The 26654-nt window shown below is 36.4% G+C and overlaps 1 protein-coding gene across 1 annotated transcript in view; it reads left to right on the top strand.

Moving 5' to 3' along the window:
• PLXDC2 (plexin domain containing 2) overlaps positions 1 to 26654 on the top strand; it is a 422459-nt gene that overhangs the window by 185174 nt on the left and 210631 nt on the right. The window contains exon 3 of the mRNA XM_003930659.4: positions 25022 to 25168. Within this exon, the coding sequence (XP_003930708.2) occupies positions 25022 to 25168 (147 nt within the window). The remainder of the gene's footprint in view (positions 1 to 25021; positions 25169 to 26654) is intronic.

The following is a 26654-nucleotide window of genomic DNA, read 5'->3' as shown; positions in this document are numbered from 1 at the left end:
ATGCAGGTAAATAGTCTAGGTGTTACGAGAAGGATAAAGACAGAAGCCCACGTAGTAGGACCTATCTATCTTAAGGGATTTTCTTTCTGGATGCAGGAAAACAGTGAGGCATCAGGACCATGGGGACCACCAGGAGAACACCCAGCTAACAGGGGATTAGGGCATGCAAGACCCTGGGCGCAGGATGCCCGATCTCCTAGTTTCTCCAAAGACATCCGAACACTTACATATTGGCTGTTCAGCCATTATTTCTTAGTCATATGTAGCCCAACACAGTGATGACAGAACAAAATATTTCTACAAGGCTCTCTCTCCAATTGGGCCCCAGTTGCTATTGCTAGTGAACACCTTCCTGATATAAACTTACCAGGTCATGTCCCAGAAAACTTTTATTCCAGATTCCAGGAGACACTTCACTGCTGTCTACCTGTTTTCCCCATGCTATGTTGAGTTGAAATCAGATATATTATCCAGAATCCTTCTCTATTATTCTCCTGTACTTATTTTATAAGCACTATCCAGATAAAATACTTCGTTTTGCTTCAATTAGAAATAAATTATTAAGAATAAGAAATGGAAGATGATTTTAGAGCTCCTATCTCCACTGGAGATTTTGAAGAGAGTTTCCAAGATCATTGTCATATTTCTCTGAAATATTAGTTTGAAATTGCAGTCACAGGAAATTTACTGCTTGCTTATAATTGATTTGTTACTCCAAGTTTTCAAAAGTATTTAAACATATGGGGGAAAAAAAGCTCACATCTACTGTTAATTGCACATAAATACTGTAATTTAAACAATGACATTTCTGCGTGTAATCATTTTTTCCTCTTCTTTTTTTAAGACTGAAACATTTTAGAATTGTTAGCAAGACTTTAGAAAGTCAAAATGATTTGAAACATTTGCAAAAGACTCAATTTTTAATAAGACGGGAGATGTTTTATGGTGATTACTAGTTTACTAAAAATAAACAAATGGGATTAAATTGTAGGATCATATGAGCATGACGTATGTGATAGATTGACTATATATAAAATAGCTATAGGTATTTCTAAATTGTTCACAGATTTGAAGGGAAAAAAGAATGATAGCTAAATAAAAAGGAGTGAGACTTGGCTGGATGTGGGGGCTCATGCCTATGATCCCAGCACTTTGGGAGGCCAAGGTGAGAGGACCCTTTTAGTCCAGGAGTTTGAGACCAGCCAGGGTAGTATAGAGAAACAGCATATCAATTTAAGAAAAAAAAATTTTAAATAATGAAGCTTAAACAAATAAGAATGAAAACCAAATAACCGACTGTTTTAGGGGCAAGCTTTTACTCCGAGAACTGGTTGCATTTTTTCCTCATGTTTGTAACAATTTCTACAGATACAGCTCTCTGGTATCTTACACAAGACACTGGTTTTAGAGGCGTGATGAAGTAACTGGGTCCAGTGTAGATTGAGAAGTTAAAGGCAAGGCCAGAGTCAGGACCCATATCTTCTTTTTGTAGCTACTGATCCCAGTCGACCCTTTTCCCTGCACCCCCACACTGCAGCCCTTTCTGCTGCTTCCTGGTAATTGACATCTGATGCTATAAACGGCATTTTGTCCCCTTAAATTCATATGTTGTAACCCTATCTCCTAATGTGGCTATATATAGAGATAGGGTTTTTCGGGGGTAATTAAGGTTAATGAGGTCGTAAGGACGGAGTCCTAATCTGATAGGCCTGGTGGGCTTCTAAAAAGAGAGACATCTCTCTCCATGCACACACACTTTGAGGAAAGGCCATGTGAGGACACAGTGGGAAAGTGGCCATCTGCAGACTGGGAAGAGAGTCCTCACAATAACCTGATCATGTTGGCACTTTGATGCTGAATTTCCAGCCAATAAAAATTGTGAGACAATGAATTTACGTTGGTTAATCCATCTAGTCTATGGTATTTTGCTATGGCTGCTAAGCTGCCATGGCAGCATGGACATATTAAGACTTACATATGTGTGGAAAGATGTTCTATTGTACAACATTTTTCCAAAATGAATCCTCGTGAATTTTCCATCTATTGGACGCCTAATCTGCCAATCTGATCTTAGCCAGTATAGGGTACTCTAAAAAACAAAACAAAACAAAATTTTTTTTTTTTGAGACATGGTCTTGGCGCTGTCTTCCCAGGCTAAAGTACAGTGCTGCAGAGTTCACTACAGCCTATTCCTGGGCTTAGGTGATCCTCCTGCCTTAGCTTCCTGAAAAGGTGGGACTACAAGCATGTGCTACCACATCCAGTTAATTTTTTAGATTTTTTGTAGAGAGAACATCTTGTTATGTTGCCCAGGCTGGACTTGAACTCCCAGCTTCAAGCAGTCCCTCTGCCTCAGCCACCCAAAGCACTTTTTATTTATTTATTTATTTACTTATTTGAGACAGAGTCTCACTCTATCACCCAGGCTGGAATGCAGCAACTTGATCTTGGCTCGCTGCAACCTCTGTCTCCCAGTTTCCAGCAGTTCTCCTGCCTCAGCCTCCTGAGTAGCTGGGATTACAGGCACCTACCACCATGCCTGCCTAATTTTTGTATTTTTAGTAGATACATCACTATGTCGACCTGGATGGTTTCAAACTCCTGACCTCAGGTGATCCGCCCAACTCAGCCTCCCAAAGTGCTGAGATTACAGGTGTGAGCCTCCATGCCTGACCCCAAAGCACTTTTTTTTATTAAAAGAGAATACAACTGCTCTTGAATCCTGTGACTGGCTGCATGGATAGCCGACAATACATGACTCTTGGTACATCTTCAATCCCATTTCCTCATGGTCCATTTCCCAGTGAACTCGTGATCATTTATCTCTCAGAGAAAAGAAGCCACTTTAATTTTCCAGACTACTCAGTTTCTCTTTCTTCATTCACATGGGCTCCCGCTGGTTATGGTGCTGAACAGATTTGTAACCTTGTATATATGTTCATGATCTATTATTTGTAAACGCTATTCCTTAATGTTCTTAAAGTTTCAGGCTTTTTTGAAACAGAATTTGGTAGCTAAAATCCTTTATATCTCTAACTACATTTTGCATATGTCAACAGAACTACTCACAACTGCATATAGTATCCAATAAACATTAATGCCCGATAAGAAAATTGAACATCAATTAGCAACCCTTTTTTTCTTATGCCCAAGATAGTCCAATTTAGAATGAGATATTGCGTAAGAATAATAGTGTCCTAAGAGCTCTGACCCAAATAACAGAGGACAAGCCGGAAATATAACCTAGAAAGGAAAGATAGAGAAGACAAAAAGTAATCTAGAGCTTTTTGGAAAATTCAGACTAATTTCCTGTCTGAGCAGCAAACTATTAGTCACCAATTTACTTCCAGAAGTATTTTTAACAAAACAAAACATAGTATACAGTTAAGCTTAATTAAAATGATGTCAAATATTATAAAATACATTTTTTTTTATCCACGCATAAGAAACATTTGCACATTCTCAACAGCTTTTGCTTGAAATCTTCTTACGGTAATTTTATCCTGTTTTGGTTTTGTTTTGTTTTGTTTTAGCATATAGTTACCTCCATTTTATTTTTATATTTTTATATTTTAATTTTACTGTAAATTCTGGAATACGTGCACAGGACATGGAGGTTTGTTACTTAGGTATACATGTGTCATGGTATACTTAGGTATACATGTGGTGCACCAACAAGCCATCATCTAGGTTTTAAGCCCTGCACGCATTAGGTATTTGTCCTAATGTTCTCCCTCCTCTTGCCCTCTACCCCTGACAGGCCCTGGTGTAATTTTATCCTGTTTTAAGTGAGAAAATTCTGTTTTAGACATCTTAATTTATTAAATTGTTTTATAGTTCTTAGCCATATTTTTCATCCTCAGATTATTCATATGTTAATTCTCATCCTGACCTCTGTACACAATAAGGCCACCCCCTCTCATCTTGCTGTGGTCTCTTCACCATTCATTTCTCAAATGACGCAAGCCTCACTCACTCTGGTCTTTATTCTCCAGCCACATTTTGTTTTGTAGACAGCTCCTTAAAATGTTGCACTTACAACTGTACTCAGCAAGAATGCATCACAGAACTGTGATGTGGCTAGCAGCAGACTAGCAATGATGCCTCCATTTACTCTTCGGTTGTCCTCTGTAAATCTGTTTGTCAGCTGTCATCTAGAAATTCACAGTGCACTTTTTTTTACAAGTTAAAACAATAGGGTTCCTAGGTTGTGTTCATCTATTTATTTATTCAACAACTCTTTCATGAGTGCTACTTGCTGGTATTTTTTAGTAAATGAAGCAGATACAAATGGAGTCTTCTTGGCGCTTACAATCTAGTGGGGTTGGATAGAAATAAAGTAAACAAATCTACAACTATAAATATGAAGAAAGAAAATGGATGCAGACATATGGGCCATTAGATGAGGGTGAGAGAGGTTTTCTAAGTTAAGATGGTTGGGAAGACTTGTCAGAAAGACTGAGGTCAGAGCCCAGAGGTCCTTGAAAGCCACGTGAGGGAATTTGCATTTCTTTGGAACCTGATATATTCTGTGGCCATTATTTATATTATGGGCAGCTTAATCCTCAGAGGACCTCGCAGGCAGCTTTCTAGAATAAGAGTTAGAAGATTAGAAATACGTGAATAAACTCCCTCCTCTACACGCCTTGACGAATTCATTGTTGGTCCTTTTGCTTGTGCAGTAGCCTCTCAGCCTCCTATAGGTAACCAGAATGAGCTTAGGAGTTCTTTAAGGCCCTGCACCGAGATAAAGAAATGTGATGCACATGCAAATAATCACCTGCTACATTCGTTATTATTGTTATTGGGGTGAGGGAGTTGTGAATTTGAAGATGAAAATCTTGCAACTTTCCTAGAGTTTTTGTGAATAAAATATGATACTTGGCAGAGTATAGGAAATACTCTGGACTTTAGCTCTACAATTTAATGACCAATACTTGGGATTATTTAAATATGTTCTACTCTACCTCTAAAGGGGGAGACAAATTAAACACTCTGGCAGTGGCCTCTGGCACTTGGATATTATCTTAACTCTCCCCCTAACCAAAAAAAGGCTCTTAATGTGTTTTCTTGTTTTTTTTTTGTTTTTTGTTTTTTTGAAAAGTAATGGCATTTAAATGGAAACATTGCTTAAGAAAAAGCATTAAAAAGAAATAAAACATGATAGAATAAATGACTGATAAATAACTAGATACATCTTACCAGATTATCCTCATTTATTCACATTTTACTCTTTGGGAAGTACTGCTTTATAAATTCTTTACTGGAGATCTAAAACATTTCTCGATGTCATAAATGCCTTATAAGTTCATGCTATGGTTTCAATGTGTTCTCCAAAAAGCATGTGTTGGAAACTTGACCCCTAAGGCAACAATGTTGGGAGGTGGGGCCTAATCAGGCCTTGAGGGTTCTGCCTCATGAATGGATTAATGCTGTAATTGGTGGAGCGTTTTCTGATAAAAGGATAAGTTAGGCTCCCTTCTCTTGCTTTCTCTTGCTCTCTCTTTGCTCTTCTGCCATGAGTTAACACAGCAAGAATGCCCTCCTCGAGTGCTGCCCCTTCCATCTTGGACTTCCCAGAATCTAGAATCCTGAGCCAATACATTTCTGTTTATTATAACTTACCTAGTCTGTGGTATTCTGTTATAGCAGCACAAAACAGACTAAGATGGTCTGCAATCCACAGAAGTTATTTGTACAACCACTTTCCCAAAAACACTTTATTAAAAAAATAACCTGCAGATTATTTGATTGCTTAATATGTTTCTCAGTTTGTATCTGTTGCATTTAAGATGGCCTCTGATGACAGAGATAGGGTAGAAAAGAAGATTTATTTATTCATTCTAGATCTCTAGGGCCAGACTTCATTACCCTAGAAATAGCAACAAGTAAGAATTCTTATTTCAGCTGCCAGGACATTGCTTTACATTGTTCCTATTCTGCAGACCAATACATTGATTGATCTTATATATAAGACATATTGGTCAATGTATTGGTCTGCAGAATAGGAACATACATGATATTCTGGGGGAAATTTCCACCTACAGTTTCCAAGGCAATCTGCTTATTTTGCCTTCTTGACTTTTAAAAACATTCCTCCTATTCCTCTACATGTTTTGAAAACTTGTTGGCATTTTTCTTGTAATAACAACCTCTGAGCCGTCACAAGCTTTATAAAATCTCACCTACATAATGGGACCAAATATGTGTTGAATTTGTAAATGATGTCCTTCATATTGGACTAATTAGTAAGAAATCATCAAGTCAAAATAATCTAGTGCAAAGGCATAGATTGAACTTTGGATTTTATGCTAGTTGTAACAGAACACTGATGTGCTATTTGTTGATCTGATTCCAAACAGTATTTATTAACAATCTTTGGTCTCCTATTGAACATATGAATTCTTCTCATTATTCTCTTCCCCCATTGTCTCCATTCTTGCACTCTGGAGTAATAAACTTTTTCCCAGAGGAAAACCCAAGGATAATTTTTGTTTTTGTTTGTTTTTTTTTTCTCTTTTTAAAACAATTTCTAATTTTATTTTAGATACAAGGGGTATGTGTGCAGATTTGTTACTTGGATATATTGTGTCTGATACTCAGGTCCTGAGCACAGTACCCAAGAGTTAGTTTTTCAACCCTTGATCCCCACCTTCCCCCATCTAGTGGCCCCCAGTAGCTATTTTTGCCATCTTTAGGTCCATGAATACCCATTGTTTAGCTCCTACTTATTAGTAAGAACATGCAGTATTTTGTTTTCTGTTCCTGCATTAATTCGCATAGGATAGTGGCCTCTAGCTGCATCCATGTTGCTTAAAGGACATGATTTCATTATTTTTCATGGTTTCATAGTATTCCATAGTGTATATGTAGCACATTTTCTTTATCCAATCCACCATTGATGGGCACCTAGGTTGATTCTGTGCCTTTGTTATTGTGACTAGCACTGCGATGAACATACCAGTGCAGGTATCTTTTTTGGTAGAATATATCTTCTTTTGGAGATACACCTAGCAATTCTATTGCTAGTTAGTAGTTCTGCTGTAAGTTGAATGGTAGTTCTGTTTTAATTTCTTTGAGAAATTGCCAAATTGCTTTCCACAGTAGCTGAATTCCATTCCTAACAACAGAGCATAAGGGCTCCCTTTTCTCTGCAGTCTGGCCAGTACCTATTGTTTTTTTTGACTTTTTCTTTTTTGACGGAGTTTCAATTTTGTTGCCCAGGCTGGAGTGCAATGGTGCAATCATGGCTCACTGGAGCCTCTACCTCCCATGTTCAAGCGATTCTCCTGCCTCACTTCCCAAGTAGCTGGAATTACGGTCATGTCCCACCAAGCCTGGCTAATTTTGTAGTTTTAGTAGAGATGGGGTTTCTCGATGTTGGTGAGGCTGGTCTCGAACTCCCAACCTCAGGTGATCTGTCTACCTTCACCTCCTAAAGTGCTAAGATTACAGGCATGAGCCATTCCACCCAGACTGAACTTTTTAATTATAGCACTTCTGACTGGCATGAGATGGTATCTAATTGTGGTTTTGATTTGGATTTCTCTGATGATTAGTGATGATAATCCATTGTTTTATATTTTTGTTGCCTGCTGGTATGCCTTCCTTTGATAAGTTTCTATTCATGTATTTTGCCCATTTTTAATGTAGTTGTTTGTTTTTTGCTTATTCAATGGTTTAAGTTCCTTATAAGTTCTGAATATAAGACCCAAGCATAACTTTGACATAAGCTTTTTCTCACTTGTTTTCCCCTTCAGGTTGTTATTAATATTTTCACCATTAAGTAATACTTTTAATTTTATATATAAATTAAATAAATTAATTATGTTAATTGCTGACAATTTTAAGCAATTTGTATTTACATTATAGATTAGTGAGGAGAACTACTTAGATAAGCCCAGGCAGAGGAAATCTATGCACAAATGAAACTTGTCTGCTTTTACAAGGATTGAACTTTACCAGTTCTAATGTAGAGTATTTGACTATTCAGTTGAGTGTCTTTTCTGATTTCTGTTGAACTTTTCATCTGAGATGCATAGGTAAATCAAGTGGTTCTAGGTTATGTTATTAATATTATCACTTAATACCTATGTTTTCCACTAAACTACAAGCAACGTAAATGCAGAGACTATGGATTTTTTGTTGTTGCTGACTATATGTTTCTTAAAATGAAATTCTCCTGAATAAATGTTTTTAATATCCTAATAGTGAATGATATTTAATCTAAAAAAGCAGCTGGTTGATGTTTCAACTGCAAACACTTGGAAAGAGAATATTCTCCTTCTGTGAGTGTCTAGTCAAGGCTATCAAATACCAATAAGAAGTCCAAACTGGTCAATTTAATCATGTGATTTATCTCTTTGAAGGAAAGAGAAAACAAGTGAAGTGGTATCATTTTAGGAAAGTGGTTCAATTTTTAACTTTGTAAGGATAAAGTATGATGGATAAAATAATCTGAAAATCCCTAAAGATTCCAAAGCCTGTGCCATACTCCAGACCAATTAAATCTGAATCTGGGCTGGAGTACAGAATGAGATTCCAGCATGCAGACAAGTCTGGGAACCACCAAACAAGAGCAAATACCACAAATTAGCCAAACTTTCTAAACTGATGGATGCACATATTTAATTTTCCCAAAGCTAAATATTTGGTGACCACACCAAATATAATTAGCATTATATTTGGTGTGGTCACACCCAATTTACCACTGTTTAATGCTTTGCATGGCATAGCTATGCAAAGCCTAGTTCTTATGTGCTGTGGTCTGAATGTGTGTGCAAAATTCATATGTTGGAAGCTTAATCCCCAATGCAATAATGTTGAGAGTTGCAGCCTAATGGGAAGTGTTTAGTTTATAAGGGCTCTGCCTTCATAAATAGATTAATGTTGTTAAGAAAAGGGCTTGCAACAGTGGATTCATCCCCTTTTATCCTCCATGTGAGGATATAGTGTTTGTTCTCTCTTGCCCTCCTGCCTTCTGCTGTATGAGGATGCAATGAGAAGGCCCACACCAGGTGGGCCTCGATCTTGGATTTTGTAGCCTCCAGAACTGTGAGAAAATAAATTTCTTCTTTTTATGAATTACCAAGTCTGTTATAGCAGCACAAATGGACGAAGGCATTGTGCTTGCAGTCTGATTAATGATCTTTAAAATTGTGTGGATATCTCAACATGATGCAGCTTGTCCATTGCACTTTTGAAGATACTTTGTCTTGACACTTGTTTTGAAGCTGATATAACCTGAAAAAACGAAACCTTAAAATTCTACATCAAATCAATGCAGCAAAAACTATGATATGAGGACTCCATATCTGTATTTGGAACACGTATAGATGCAACTTACGAAGCATTAAAAAAAATCTCAGAAATTGTCTAGATCTGATATCCATTAAGAAAGAGGAATCTAGACACAGCCTACTTTACTGAGATTGATTTCAACATGGGTAGAACTTTAAGAGTCACCATTTCAAAAACAGACTTAGGACTATATATTTTCCTGCACTTGCCTGGAACATAAACCTTGATGTACATGATTTGCAAAGTGATAAGCTCTACATTTGCGGAAGTGAAATTCTTAAATTTTGATCACTCTTTCAGGATAAATTGAAATATTTTATAGGTTTCTAAAGTCTTGGTTTGGGCATGGTCACATAGAAAACAGTGTGTTTGGTTGCAATTTGGAAGTTTCAGCTAATTAGTGTTACTTGTTTTTAATTCAGCGGTTCCCAGGCTTGTCTGCATGTTGTGATCATACCCTGCATTCCATCTCAAATTCTGATTTAATTGGTGTAAAATGTGGCCTGGGGTTTGGAATTTTTCAGGGTCTCCAGGCGATTCTAATGTGCTGACAAATTTGAGAACCACGGCTCTAGTTCAAAGGGATTTGTTAGATCATGGCATGTCCCACCTTGAACATGTATCAAATACTCAGTGAGAGAAAAATAGAAATGTAGGTGTTATTTGAATATGAAGGCCTCTCAGTTATAACTAATTACTCCTAAGACCTTGCTTCTGCGAGTTGAGTATGTACTATATTTGGGAATCAATGGTATTATTTTCCCGTATTTGTTTTCTAGAATTTAAAATGATGTATAGATATGAAAAGTTCTGTTTTACAACTTTAACTGGCAGTAGTTACTCTCAACTTTCTGGATTGACTCAGTTATACTTAGTACTTCAGGGTCATTTTTGAGTGCTCCTCTCCCTCTCAAATACTGGCAAATCTTTTGCATTTCCCACAGCCTTTCTCATAACAGCCTCTTTCTCTTTTGTTCTTGGTAACCCACTTTGAGCTATTACGATTTTTATTCTTTGCCTATCCAAATTGCTTCCAAACCAATGTCTGATTATAATTTGTACTTTCTCATATCCACTCTATTTTCTAGATTGTTCCTTCTAAGTCCACATTTAATCTATTGCTTCCAAGGCTCCCATCTTTTACAGAATCAAGTTCAGACTTTCTGGACTGAGGCTTTGTGCATTCTAATTTCAGCATATCAAATTGTCCTCAGTTCACATTACTCCTGTGTATGAGCTTTTGTTCTGGAGAGTTTCTGTATTACTTGTAGTTTATTTCTGCCCTTTTTCCTATGATTAGACCAGTCCCTCTGAATAGAGTGACCCTCTCAATTTTTAAATCATTTTTCAAGGCCCAGGTTAAATGCTCTTACTTCTATGAACCGTATTTTTCTTATCTTTAAAACTGAATGAGATTTTCTTTCTTAGAAAGCATATGGACTGAGTCCTGTCTTTAGTTCAGCAGTTATGTTCTGCTGGTTTGGAAAAGGGATATTTGAATATCAGTATCATCTCTCTCTGCTGCAGAATTCTAGAGAGCAAGGACTAGATCATAAATACCTACTTGCCCTTCGTACCTCCCACATACAGATTCCATGAATCATCGTGAATCATGAATACTTGTTGACTTAAATGCGTGACATGTAAAAGAAATGCTTGTAAAAAAAAAATAGGCCATTTGATGGCATCTTCTTACATTAGACTATAGTCTCTTGAATGTTTTATCTGTATATTTCTTTTTCTTGGGGTCTTTCCAGCTAGTGTTTAAGAAAGTGAAAATGTAATAACATTGATTCCCCTCCTCACCCCTAGAAATTTGCAAGAAATAAGCCAAAAAAAAAAAAAAAAAAAAGAAAAGAAAAAAGAAAAAAAAAAGAAAGGGAAGGAACAAATGCTTCTTGGGCTGCACTGAAATAAAATCTGTTCTAGCTATCTTATGATTTTATTGCAAAGTATAAATGCCAGTTTTATAGATCTGAAAGAGAATCTTTCTGCAAAATCAGCAAAACCATAATATGAAATTATTTGTTTGAATGTATCATTGGTAATGTTAAAACAAAACTGCTCAACAGATTGTGCTTTTTCTTCTTGCTTCTTTGTTTTTAATGACTCATGAAAGGATTGCAACCTCTCTTCTTTTGTTCTGCCCTTATTTACCATCCAAGTCAGCTACCTGGCATTAGGGGAGGTAGCAACAAGGTTTTCCCTCTTCTAAGATGTGATTCTAGAAGAATTTATCATTTGAATCAGGCTTTTAATTTCTTATTTAGAAAGCAGTAAGAAGATTTACACTGTTAAAAGTTCCTCTATGCCAAATGAAAGCACTTTTAGAGATTATTTGAAAAAAAGAAAAAAAAAAAAGGATACTACTTAAGAATATTATCAAAGTGATCTCTCAACAAAGTGAAAATGGGTACAGTATCTCTTTCGGGCCGAGAGGACATATAGTTACGTGTAGCCAGACAACTCAACTGCTCAGGAACAACAACAACACAAAACTGGATGGCATTGTATTATATAAATGGCCATAAATTCCTGCAGTTCCTTTTGTAAGAAAATAAGATCTCTCTTCTCATCTGTCCAATCCAGGCCATACCTTGTGAATTGTTCTGATGAAAAAAACGTGAAGTGACATTGTGTACTTTGGAGGCAATGCCTCCAGAGGCTGTACAGCTTTCACTCTTATTCCTCTTAGATTCTGTCATTTTGTGATGTGAACAAAATTATCTGGAAAGGAATTTGGAGGAGAGAGACTATTCCAGTGAACAATTTGCAAACCACTGAGATGCAGCAGCCTCCAGGGTACAACAAAAGGTACATACCAGAGAGCAAAGGGAAGGCTCAGGTTCTGTAGCAAAGATTCCTGCCACAGTTTCCAATCAGGTCTGTTTATGTAAATAAAGGATTGAAACTTGCTTAGCTCCGATTGGTTGATACAGGTGAGCCTTGACTGACTGAGACAGTTGAGCGCTGATAGTTGGTTCAGGTGAACTCTGAATGTCTCAGAAATAAAAAGGTATGGGTTTCTGGGGAGCTCAGAGTATGTGTGACCCCTTATCAGCCAATGGCCACTTGGCTCTATTTTAAATTTAGGCTCAGTTAACAACTTGAGATCCATCTTGAAGAACTGGCTCTTTCAGATTCACATTTGTTCTCAATGAATAACCCCAATCTAGCCCATATATAGAGGAATGAGACAGCAAATGAAGTTAGAGACCCTAAACATGTGACCGAGGCTGACTGAAACCATCCAGGACCCAGCTGACATACCATCTGATTGCAGGCCAGCAGTGAACTCAGCTGATACCATGCAGAACAGAAAGAATTGTTCTCAGTGGTTTATGCCTGTAATGGCACAAGGACTGTTTGAGGCCAGGAGTTCAAGACCAGCCTTGGCAACATAGCGAGGTCCCATTTCTACAGAAAACTTTAAAAAGTTAGCTGAGCATGGTGGCATGTGCCTGTAGTCCCAGCTACTCAGGAGGCTGAAGTAGGTGCGTCTCCTGACCCCATGAGGTCCAGGGTGCAGTGAGCTGTGGTTGCCACTGCACTACACCTGGGTGACAGAGAAGATCCTATCAAAAAAAAAAAAAAAAAAAAGGCACAGTGCTGGTTTCTTTATAACAGCAAGGACGAAGTAGCAGCACATTACAAACCAGTCCAATTTATTTATAAACTTGATTAACTATTCAGTTTTTGAGTCTTGAAAGGCCATGCTCTATTATAAAAAGTCCCAAGCCGCCTCTATCGGTAGTCTGTTGCTAAGTAACAACCCCAAAACTTGATGGCTTAAAACAACTATCCCTTCATTCAGGATTCTTTGGATTGGTGAGGTGCTCCACACCCAGCCCACTGTGACTTTTTTTTCTAGGAGGTCACAAAGCCAAAGAAATTAGGCTTGTAAAATGTAAAGAAGTATAAACATCAACAACTATGTGTTGAGTACCTATTAGGTACTAGACAAAGTTCTAATCACTAGAACACAGAATTAGATACGATACATAGAAAGATTATTATTATTATTGTTATTTTGAGACAGAGTCTTACTCTGGCACCCAGGCTGGAGTGCAGCCGGCACAAACTCGGCTCACTGTAACCTCTATCTCCTGAGTTCAAGCAATTCTCCTGCCTTAGCTTGCTGTATGGTTGGGATTATAAGTGTGTGCCACCATGCCCAGCTATTTTTTTATATTTTTTTGTAGAGATAAAGTTTTACCATCTTGGCCAGGCTGGTCTTGAACTCCTGACCTCAAGTAATCTGCCCACCTTCGTCTTCCAAAGTGAGCCACCATGCCTGGCCCAGAAAGAGATTTTTAAAGAAGTTCAGTGGAGGTAAAAGAAGAAGAAAAAGTCCGATGTTAAACAATGTTTTAAAGGACTTAAAACAATTAAAACAGAGTAAAAGAGGATTATTTCAGGGGCATGAAACAGCAGGTACAATGTGTGATATTGGAGAATATTGACATATTCATGGGGCAACAAGAAAACCAGTGTGATTGGTGTGGAATATAAGAGGAGAAAATGAAGTTGGAGAGATGGTTATGTCAAGCACAGTGTGTGGTAAAGATACTGGATTTTATTCTAAGAGTGATGGGAAGCCTCCTGAAGTGGGGCATGATATGATTAGATTGCTGTTTTAATAGGATTACTTTTCAAAAAGGATTACTCTACTCTGTAGAGAATAGAGGGGCCGGGCGCGGTGGCTCAAGCCTGTAATCCCAGCACTTTGGGAGGCCGAGGCGGGTGGATCACGAGGTCAAGAGATCGAGACCATCCTGGTCAACATGGTGAAACCCCGTCTCTACTAAAAATACAAAAAAAAAAAAATAATAATAATTAGCTGGGCATGGTGGCACATGCCTGTAATCCCAGCTACTTAGGAGGCTGAGGCAGGAGAATTGCCTGAGCCCAGGAGGCGGAGGTTGCGGTGAGCCGAGATCGCGCCATTGCACTCCAGCCTGGGTAACAAGAGCGAAACTCCGTCTCAAAAAAAAAAAAAAAAAAAAAAAAAAGAGAATAGAGTGAGGGGAACTTGGAGGAGGAGAAGCAGGGAGACCCGTGAGAGAGCTCTTACAGAAAGTCTGATAAGTAGCCTAATAGAAACAATTTGAGCAAGTGTGTGATTTTTTTTTTTTTTTTTTTTTTTGAGGTCCTAAAAATTGTGTTAACTACAAGGTATTGTGGAAGTGGAGAGAACATTGACTCTGGAGTTTGTTTGTGTTACACAGAACTGGTTTTGTGTCCCTGAGGTTTATGTGGTGCTGGGCAAGCTACTCCATATGTCTCAGTTTCAGTTTCTTTATTTTTAATGTGGTATCCAATTCACTGGTTTGTTGCAAGGATTAAATATATTACATATATTATGTGCCAAGCAGAGGGCCTTGTAATATCGTAGGTGCATCAGTTTTAGTTACACTTATTACTCAGTTTTTGTAAATACGTGATTAATAATTTCCTTAGTTTAAAAATAAAAGATCCAAAAAAAGAACCAAGCACCAAAATCTCCCTATGATAGAGCCAATGGATTAAAAATGAAGAGAATGTAGAATCGTAATTCAATATTCTTGATACTTCTTGAAGCTTGCTAGAAAAATTTTTACGTAAGGGGATGCTGAAACACAGAAAGTAAGTGATCTTCATTTTGGCATTCCAAGTATTACAGCATATTTATTCATTTCTAGTTTACTAATATGGCCCCCTTTTATCAATTATGCATTGTATTAGCCTATTCTCATGCTGCTAAATAAAGACATACCCAAGACTCAGTAATTCTTAAAAGAAAGAGGTTTGATGAGCTCATAGTTCCACGTGACTGAGGAGGCCTCACAATCATGGTGGAAGGTGAAGGAAGAGCAAAGCCTATCTTACATGGTGGCAGGCAAGAGAGAGAGCATGTGCAGGGGAACTCTTCTGTATAAAACCATCAGATCTCATGAGACTTATTCACTATCACAAGAACAGCATGGGAAAGACTCGCCCCCATGATTCAGTTGCCTCGCTCTTGTTCCCTCACATGACACATGGGAATTATGCGAGCTACAATTGGAGATTTGGGTGGGGACTCGGCAAAACCATATCAGGCATATATTTGTATGTTATTTTAAAAAATTAATTTGCTTTAAAGCTATGTTTTCTCTTTATTACTGCTCTTTTTCTCCTTACATGTTCAGCGTTCCTCAAAGCAATGTGATAAACTTTAAAGGTGAGACAAACTAAATAATATGAAATATATTATAAGTTTGTTTTTGACTCTTAGTACCATGCATCCTGCTTTTTTAAAGAGGTTTTATTGTGCAAGATGTGAAAAAGTTTATTATGAGGATTTTTTGTCCAAATATAAAAACATGAAGGAGACTCCATCAAGGTTTATCTATACATTGTTTTACCACTTTGAAATATTATAAGTTTGAAAACAATTACCCAACGTAGCATGTCCTCTTTACCTGTCCTTGTTAAGTTTTAAAAATATGTTAAGTTTTTAAAATGCAGTCCCAGAATTTCAATTACATATGTATGATTTCATTTTATAAGTAGTTACTAATCCCATTAGACAGATAATACATTTGGATACTAGGTTTACTATTAAAAGTAACAGTATTCTCATAGAATTAGGTTAGGATGAATATTCTCTTTATTCTTTTTAGGGTAATAATTATCTATGCTAGCATAATATATGCTATTAACGGCCAAATTAATTTATTTGATTGCTGTTTATTCTGTGCTTTTTCTGTTGGAGACGTATTTTCATAACTAAAGTTATATGCTTAGAGGCACATGTAAAATTCAGTAAAAAGGGAGTTTTCAGAATACTGTTTATTTGTAAAATTGTTTTCCAATATTAGAGGCTACAGATCATTGCTCACTCTATAAAGCCTGTGTTGAGATCTCTGATGTTTGAGGAGAACTCATGCTTCTATAAATGTTAATAGCATAAAAATGTAGAATGTCTGATTTTTTGGTTGTTGTTGCCATGGTTTATAATCGTGTGATGCATGCAACATTTCTGTCAAGGACAGATTACATATATGACAGTGATGCCATAGTGTTATAATACCATATTTTTACTGTAACCTCTGTATGTTTAGATTCTCAAATCCTGATCATTGTGTTACAGTTGCTTACGGATTTCAGTACACTTACCTGCTGTATAGGTGTGTAACCTAGAGCAGTAGATCATACCATATAGCCTAGGTGTAAAGTAGATTATACCATCTGGGTTTGTGTAAGTACACTCCATAATGTTGGCACAATGATGAAATTGCCTAATGACACATTCCTGAGAACCTCATCATTAAGCAACCAATGACTCTCTATTAACAAAAGTGATATCTAATAGCATTTTATAGTTTCCAGCATATATTCACGTTTATCTCAAATAGATATAATTCCAGTGTTGTGACATTATTTTTATTCTAACTTCTGTTTTGTAATCTTGAAGACAAAGGTCAGAAAGTTATCTTTATTTGCAAAATGATGTGCAGAAGGGTAATGTAGTATTAGATTCTAACTCTATGGCAAATGACATCAAACCTCACAGCAAAATTCCATTTACAGCTGATGAATTGCTTATTGATCACTTCCTGAATCTGGGAGGCTGAGATTTTAAAGACGTGGAGAAGTTGGAAACAAAGAAAAAAGACTAAAGAAAAGTTTCATTCTTTGACATTAAATGAGTAATAGTATTTTTGAAAATATGACTAAAAGTATACTAGGAAGGGCGTAGTGGCTCATGCCTTTAATACCACCACTTTGGGAGACCAAGTCACGTGGATCATTTGAGGTCAGGAGTTCGAGACAAGCCTGGCCAACATGGTGAAACCCCATTTCTACTAAAATACAAAAATTAGCCGGGTGTGGTGGTGTGCACCTGTAATCCTAGCTGCTCTGAAGGCTGAAGCAGGAGAATTGCTTGAACCCAGGAGGCAGACGTTGCAGTCAGCCAAGATCATGCCACTGCACTCCAGCCTGGGCAACAGAGTGAGACTGTCTCAAAAAAAAAAAAATGTATATTATTAGCTGTCACTGGAAATACCAGACTAAACAGTAACAGTAACCTTAAAAATGAGACTATTGGCTAAGTAGTCACAAGTTAGTAGAAAGAAACCACCCAGCTTTTCCACAGAAGTTGATTATGTGAAATTCTGAACTGAGTTAATAATTTTTCAAAACTAATCCTGAGTAAATTTTTGCATAATTCTTTTAAAATTATAAATAGTAGTTGGTTATCAATTTTTTTGGGGTAAGAAATAGGTCAAGACAGAGAACTGGATTTTTCCAAAAGCCTTCTTATATTAGAAAGCTTGAATGGCAATTCTGATTTGTAATAGAATGTGACATGAGTTTTTGAAAGTAATATATCTGGCATCTGGGGATTTTTTTTTACAAATCCAGACTTAATAAAGAAACTGTGTATGTGTGCTGTGGACTAAAATTGTGCCCCCCACCCACTCCAAACTCATAGGTTGAAGTCCTAGGCCTCAGTGTGACTGTATTTGGAATCAGGGCCTTTAGGAAGTAATTAAGGTTAAATAAGGCCATAAGGGTGGGGCCCTAATCCCATGGGATTTGTGTTCCTGTAAGAGGGGAAGGCTCCAGGGAATTCTCTCCCGATCTCCTGAGGACACAGGGAGAAAGCAGCCCTTTACAAGCCAGGAGGCCCTCACTGAAAACGAAATCTTCTGGAACCTTGATCTTGGACTTCCGGCCTCCAGAACTGTGAGAAATAAATTTCTGTTGTTTAAGTCATCCAGTCTATCATACATTGTTATGGTAGCCTGAGCTAAGGCATTGTGTAAACAGTACCCAATTTCCAGCCCTATCATGGATGTTAAATCTAGCACAGAAATTTCCGTCTTTTACAAATGGTGATTTTTTTTTTTTAAATTAGAACATAGTAAGCCCCTCCACACCATAGTTGTTTATTTCCAGTGGATTGGAAAATCACAACATCAAAAATTACAGAAAAAATCAGTGGCTCTGAGAAATGGACATGCATTTTACCCATCACAATTGTATTGTGCATTTGAAAGATAGTTGTGCACATATATGCAAGACCCATAATTTATTCAGTTTATGTACATAATGCATAGTGTTTCCAAAGATTCTTATCTTCCCTGCAACACATTTGTGAACTTTGCCTCCAGCTTTGGGGCCAATCTACAAGTTCTCAGCAAGGATGATTATGTACCTATGGAACTGATACCAGTGCTAACTGTAACTAGCTCCCTGTACTAGCTATTCAAATACAGGCTTTTATCTCTCTTAGTGAGGACCTCTTAAATCCGGCAAATGGTCTTCTGACCTATACCTAGCAATCACTTTCCGTTTGCCTTGTGGCCATAGATCTTAGAAGCTTAGTCGAAAGCCATTCTATGAGAGATCTAGTTCAACTCCTTCCCATACAGACTAAAGCCCAGAACTTACAGTGGCTATTTAGAGTCGGAATCTGTACTTCAACTCAAATCTCCTCTGAGCTACATTATTTTAATGCTAATTTAATGCATTTTAGTAGAAATCTCATACATATTTAAAAAAAAAATTTTGAATAACATTTTTTGTTGGGTTTGTGAAGCCCTCAGAAATCCCTTGCAGATTGGCTGTGCACCTCTTTAAAGGACACTGACTAGGAATCACTTGATTGTATTTATAAAAGACAAACTGAGATGCTAATAATTTGTTTAAAACTCTGCCTCAGATGGTTTTTCTAGCATCTTCTATCTCATCACTCCATGACTGGGAATAGTCAATGGGGCTTATTCTCAAAAACATTAAAGATTTGCATCAGGGAGTAGATAAATAAAGATATAGCATACACAAGTGAAAAATACATTCTATTTCATTATCAATGAACCAACATAAACACATACTAACATACCTCAAAATGCCTGTAGGTCTAGGCAAGCACTTAACTGAATGAACTGTGTTAATTTTGTTATAAATTTGAAAGATTACAAAGGTATTGTGCTTTTATGGCCATCTGGCTCATCCAACTCTGCATAACAGAGAAGACAATCTCATCTACAAGAGAGATTGTTACTGGGAAAATGGAAACTGTTTTATAATGAAAATACATCTGGAATCCTGTCTTTTATGTGTTGTGCAGTATTCTGACTTTACAGTGAATTCATATGCATACACACCCCACTCTACTACTAATCTTACGTTATTAGGAGGGTCACTTAATTAACTAAACTCTTCCGAAGGAGTGGTCAAATAAATCATACCCAGAAACGTCATAGATTAAGATCTCGCTAGAGGGATAGACCACGCTGCAAATCGATCAAGTAGATAAAAATTCTTGGGGAAATGATGAAGAGATGGGTAAACAACTGAAATGACACATAAAAGATGTGCATAATGAGAGCTGGTACAATAATCTGATATCACCAACGGGTGATATCGGATGGATAGATTTTAATTCTTCTGACACTATAACAGTATATTGAATTATATACCATGTAATTGATTGTTCTTCGTATCTGAAGAAGGTATTAATGCAGTATTTGCTGATGGGCACTGAAGTCTATGCAGAGCTAATATGTAGTTGTTCTTATGCTGAAATTGTCAGGGCTTGATTTAAGGATGCTGAATATATTCTGTTCTTAATGTTTTTCAAATGTGTTTAAATAACGTTCATTTAATTTAGTTATTTAGCAACCCAATGAAAAGAAACCTAAATACTGTCATTTACTTTTTGTTAATAAAAAAAATTAATGTGACTTAATTATCCACCCACCCCTTACTCCCTGTAAGTCACCTTCTAAGGTAATGGAAAAAGGTGGAGATTCAAGGATGGGATCTTTACCTCATTGCTTACAATGAGGTCAGTTTCCAAACCAGCTGGGAGTTATTACCCATTCCACTGGTCAGCTTTTTAAGTCCACAACTCCTGCCTTTTTCTGTATGATTTTACTTCTGGCAAAAGAGGGAATCTATGTGCAGGAAAGGTCACACTGAAATGAACTGAATGGATAATTGACCTCACTAAAGTTACAACTTGTTAAAGCCCAAGCCAGTGAGAACTAGAGATCAGTTGGCCTTACAAATTTTGTCACGGGGACACAAACTTCAATGCATAACATTCGTCCTAGATATTTTTCTCATTATTCTTTTTCATTTCATGCCGTATGTACCTCAGGAGTATTTCCTGTGTTCTGACTGGTAATTTAGTCATGTTTATTCTGGCCAGTAGTGGGTTCGTCTCTGTAATTCTTTACCTGACAACTGGCAGTTGACTCTTTCTCTCCTCTTGTTATTTCATCATATCCTGTTGGTTTCATCATGTGCTTTTGGTTTCATATATCAACATGAATTTTCTTAGATCACAGGGAGCTCTTTTATTAACTCCTTATTTCTGAGGAGTGTAATATCCACAAGTAGTATTTTTAAATCATTCTTGTAACATTGCAATCTATTTGTTAACACCTGGCAAGAATAATTCAAATTATAATCTTCCTTTATTAATTAAGGAAGGATCTTCAAGAGGTGGCCAATTGATTCAATGTTAAATAATCTTAACAAGAATTTTGATTGTATTTTAAGTATCTGTAAGATATCAAATGACTACCACAGTGATAGTCATACAATATGTTTTTGATCTTTTATTTTTTAAGTTCTAAATGAAATGAAGCTGGAGTTCAAATAGTACTACTGCATGAGGCAATGTCAGGCATTCATAAACATTACGCATCATAAAATCAACATCCATGATAGAAAAGGAGGCAGCATTTGGGTTGGGAATTATGCAGATTGGTTGATTGCTGCAGAATGGCTAAGCTGCAGTTATGATAACTTTTCCTCTGTATTTTTGGTGTATGTCCTCTGTTTGTTTACAGCTGAACATTTCCATGCATTTTTGAGGAACATGGATTTATAAGATTTATAACCACATACTGTGCCATCTACTTTCTCTAACAGTTGGTTTCCTAAATGAATTGGCAACTAGGCATATCACAGTAGTGTTTTGTTTTATTTTCTATGCTGTTAGAAATAGTTTGCTTTTGAACAGAAAATGAAAATCTTTGTACTGAAAGTGGCTTTTAACGAATCTTAAGTGCCGTTACTCCTAAAAAAAGGACAAGACATGTTTTGAATAATTTACTGGTACTAAAATGTCACATTTTTGAGACATCTATTTTATGGTTTTTCTGAATATCTGAGTGAAGCACCTCTCTGGAATTTAATAACTTGTGTCTCTGCATTCCTAAGTAAACAATAAACTGTCTTCCTTTTTGAATAAAAGTTGCCATGACAACTTGGCTAGTGTGGGCTATAGAAGTCAAATACCAAGCTCTGATATTTCAAAGATGTGATATTGTTTTTGGCAGCTCTGATTTAAGTAAAATTAAAGATGTATTTTCACATGGCTATATCAGTGGTGGATATTTGTAATTAGACTAATCATGTATGTTTTTGCAGATAATTCATTAAGTACAATGATATCCTTGTTCTTTATGACAACTTCAAGATTCTTAGCTAATCACAGAAATCCAGAGATGAAGGAAAATGCCAGGGTTATTTTACAAATGCTAATTTCAAAAGTGATACTGAATTGAATTCAGAAATTTTGACATTTTAAAGAAAACATCTGTTTAGTAATTCTAGAAAAATTTTGCAGCATCATGGAATCTATTATGTAATTAATCTAAAGAATACATCTTTAACTTCAGTGTTGCTGAAATCTTTGTAATAACACTGTCAATATGGACAAAAATTTACATTTTGATATAAGCACATCGAATATTTTCTTCAAAACCACCGTTTTATACCATTCACTGAAAAATTAAATGAATTATTATTTCAGATAATTTAATTTTTAATTAAAAAAATTCAGTGAATGGTATTAAAGAGTGGCTTTGAAGAAAATATTCAATGAATTGAACTCTAGGTGGCCTTGTTCAAAGATGCTTCAGTTTGCTTGCCTGCCTGCCCGCCGACCCTCCCTCCCTTCCTCCCTTCCTCCCTCCCTCCCTTCCTTCCTTCCTTCCATGGAGTCTCTCTCACTCTGTTACCCAGACTCACTGCAACCTCTGCCTTCCGGGTTCAAGTCATTTTTCTGCCTCAGCCTCCCAAGTAGCTGTGACTACAGGCATCCGCCACTATGCCTGGCTGTTTAGTATTTTTAATAGAGACAGGTTTCACCATTTTTGCCAGGCTGGTCTCAAACTTCTAACCTGAGGTAATCCACCCACCTTGGCCTCCCAAAGTGCTGGGATACAGGCGTGAACCACCATGTCTGGCATGCAATTCCTTCTTTAAGCTATGTCTTTGCTTCATCTTCAGGCAGAGTTTTTTCATGGTAGCAAAATGGAGGCAGTGGTTTGAGGTCTCACACCCACACATCTCAGCAATCAGAATGGGAAATGATCTCTTCTCTGCCTAAATTCCTGAATGTCTGAGTAAGGAATTTGTTCCTTCTTAGGTTATCTGCTCTTGCATGCCACCAACCACTGTGGCCAGTGTAATGACATGAGCAAAGTGGCTTGTGCCCAATGTCAGGGAAGATTTCCACCTCCAAATCTTACAGTGGCGAAGCCAAGACAGCATAGAGAAGTTGCATATGTAGGAGACACATGCACAGTGTGTTTCACCCTCAGACAACCCAAACTATCAGTGTCATTATGCGGTTCTGAAACAGAGGGAGGGTGGGACACCACTGAGGTTTCAGACATCTTCGGGACTTCATGTTCTTCCTTCTTCTTTCCTTATATCTACTTTGTTCTTCTTCCACCAATAAAGACCTTTCTTTTTTTCACTAAGGTGTACATATAATTTGTTTGCCCTATACCCAGAGTTTAATTGCAGATATAGCTAGGATTTTGTTTTTTTTTTGAGATGGAATCTCACTCTGTCTCCCAGGCTGCAGTGCAGTGGCATGATCTCGGCTCACTGCAACCTCCACCCCCAGCATTCAAGCGATTCTCCTACCTCAGCCTCTTGAGAAGCTGGAATTGCAGGCACGTGCCATCACACCCAGCTAATTTTTGTATTTAGTAGAGACTGTGTTTCACCATGTCGGACAGGCTGGTCTCAAACCCCTGACCTTAGTGATCCACCCACCTTTGCCTCCCAAAGTGCTGGGATTACAAACTTACTGTTACCATTCAACCACTATTTTCAACATTTACATTTTGGGTTATAGTCCTTATTTTAGTCACGAGGCAAAATCTGTTTAGAATTCTGCATGGAATATTCTTTTCCTCTTTGTAATCAGTTTCTCTACACACACACACACACACACACACACACACATATATATATATGAGTCCATATGTGTATATATATATATATATATATGAGTCCATATATATACATATATATATATATATATATATATATATATATATGAGGCCAATAATGAGAATTCAAATAAAAGTAGAATATATATATATATATATATATATATATATATATATATATATAGAGAGAGAGAGAGAGAGAGAGAGAGAGATGATTTGTGAAAAAATACATGGGATTTATGTTTTGACTGGCTTTCAAGAAAAGTTTTTTAAATTTAATTGTCACTTAGATAATAAAGGAATTAGACAAATTCACATCCCAAACCTTATTATTTAAATCATAGACCTATTTATTCAACATTTTTTTTACATTTACCTGAATGTTTTAAAATATTTTCAGTCTAGTAACTCCTCAAATTGATAAGCACAATTACATTTCATGGTTAAAAAACATTGCAATCAGAATTAACCAAGAATCATATAATTTTTCTGGGTATTTCTCATCAAAATTGCCTCTTAAAACATTTAAATCTCTTCAGGGAGTGGGAAACATGACTAATAAAGGCTTTGTGACAGGTACTATGGTAACACCAATATTGAGAATTCAAATAAAAGTAGAATTTAATAACCCAAATTAAAGAAAAAAAAGTATATTCTCTCCACTTCCAGGACCATTAGCTAAAAGCAGACCCTGATATAACCTTATTTTTAAAGGAGAGAAGTCTCAGTTGTCATTATGAATAGTGATTGTACCTTAGGGTTTTAGTAGTAAGTTCGAAAGACATTTTTTTCAAAAAGGACATTTTCATTCTGGTGAGAAATTAGATCATTGTACACAGTATATATTTCCTTCTAAGTTTTGTATATGTAACAATTTCTTCTAAAAAAGACTACTAATTTTACACACACACACACACACACACACACACACACACACGTAAAATACAAAACTTAGATGGAAATACATATATTGAATTGTTAAATATACAAAACATTTAATCACTATTCTCAAATTTACATTTTGGATTGTGGTCTTTCTTTTAGTCATAAGGCAAAATCTGTTCAGAATACTGCTGAGAATATTCTTTTCCCTTTTGTGATCAATTACATGTATATATCTAGATTGATGATTTGGGAAAAAATACATGGGATTCATGATTTGACTGGATTTCAAGAATCATTGTATTTAATTAGCACTTAGGTAATAAATGAATTAGACAAAATTCGCATTCCAAACATTATTATTCAAATCATAGACCTATTTCTTTAACATTTTTTCTTTTTTTCTTATAGTTTGTGTATTTGTGTGTCTGTATATATGCACGTTTGTTTATTTAATCCGAATTCACTTCTCTTAGGGGTTAGTTAAATCACTTGGCTCTGTTAAAGACTATTAATATTGTTAAATTCAGTAGGATATTTTTAAAAAGAATTGTAGGGAAAACATCTCTGTTCTTGATATACATTATTATCTGTTATTGCAGGAGGATACAGACCACAATTACTATATATCTCGGATATATGGTCCATCTGATTCTGCCAGCCGGGATTTGTGGGTGAATATAGACCAAATGGAAAAAGATAAAGTGAAGATTCATGGAATATTGTCCAATACTCATCGGCAAGCTGCAGTAAGTGTTTTGACATTCAGGGTTCTTTTTTTCCTACTGTAAAAAAATAGTTGCTTTAGTTGGCATATAGCCATTTCTTATATAAGTTTGATAATTAAATATTAGAATAGTCTTATCTGTGGTAATCACTTTTCCAGTGTATTCAGTTCTGCAATTGTAATTTAGATTTAATTGCATATCAAGGTATTAAAGAAAATGAAGTTGAATTGTTTTGATAAACTACCATTAATTGAACCATTTTCTTAGTATATCTGATGAATGTATATTGGATTCAAAGTTGAGCTTTATCTTGGATTATTTTTAGTTTTCTTATAATCCATGAGTATATGGAACATTTTTAAAAATTACTCGAATTTGGTATCTTCCTATTTACATGGGTTTATTCTCTTGGTCTTGGATTTAACCAAAGATTTATCTGAAGTCATTTATGACTTAGATAACATATATAGACCAAATTATGGTCTTAAATAAAGACGTTTAATATAAAGAAAAAGAATAAAATTTAGAAAGGATCAGACTGATATTTTAAGCCTGGGCTGATTATTTCCTGTGTTTCCTGAAGTAAATAATTTAACTATTCCAAGGTGCTTTCTGCATGTGTAAACTGGAGATGAGAAGGAATATTAATACCAGCCTCCCTTGCCTTATGTGGTCACGAATAGCCTATTCAAGCACCAGCGTGAATGCTCAAATGCATTAGCTTTTTCAATCTTCACACCAGTCCTATAATTTAAATATTAGAAAATTACACATTGCAGATAAGAGAACTGAGGAGTCTTGGAAGATTCAGATAACCTACGCAAGGGTCTTCACCAGAAAATGATAAACTGGGAAGTTAAGCTAGGTTGCTAAGCTGATGCTCAAATTGTGTGTGTAAAATTTATTACATTTGGTTATCAGAATGTTCTTTGATTGTCATTTTATGATAAATGCCAGATTTAACATTTTAAAGGGTATTGGTTTTGCTGGCCTGGGTAACAGTGGTGATGCTGTCATCGATGAAGCCATGAGTTGTTGAGTTTAGTGTGACCCGGAGTGAAAAGAAAACAATTTTAACCTTTCAGGTGCCTTTGTCACTATCGATATAAATATAGAACTAATACAGTCAATGGCTGGAGTTATTTAGAGAGGTATTGATTTGATAAATGTTAAATATCAAAATTTTTGGTAGTGGCCTTCCTTGTTTATATGTAGATGTTTCTGTTATCAGATCAAATTCTAAAAGCTAAAAGGAAATTAGTATAGTATACCACGATGATTCATTTAATTTTCAGTATAGAGCACATGCTTCCTGAGTCTGAGAAGCACACGAAGTAGCTACCTTTCCTTGCTACATTCTGTCATCCGCCTCCACCCACTTTTTTCTATATTCAGACAACCCCAGGTAGGCAAGATGACAGATTTAGAAGTAATTCACTGTGGAATTTCAAACAGATTTTCAAAAGAAGGGAAAATAATAAAGATTAGATCCAAGCAGTGTCTATCT

Source organism: Saimiri boliviensis, chromosome 8, assembly GCF_048565385.1.
Source record: "Saimiri boliviensis isolate mSaiBol1 chromosome 8, mSaiBol1.pri, whole genome shotgun sequence".
NCBI lineage: Eukaryota > Metazoa > Chordata > Mammalia > Primates > Cebidae > Saimiri > Saimiri boliviensis.
This window is presented reverse-complemented; position numbering and strand designations above follow the sequence as displayed.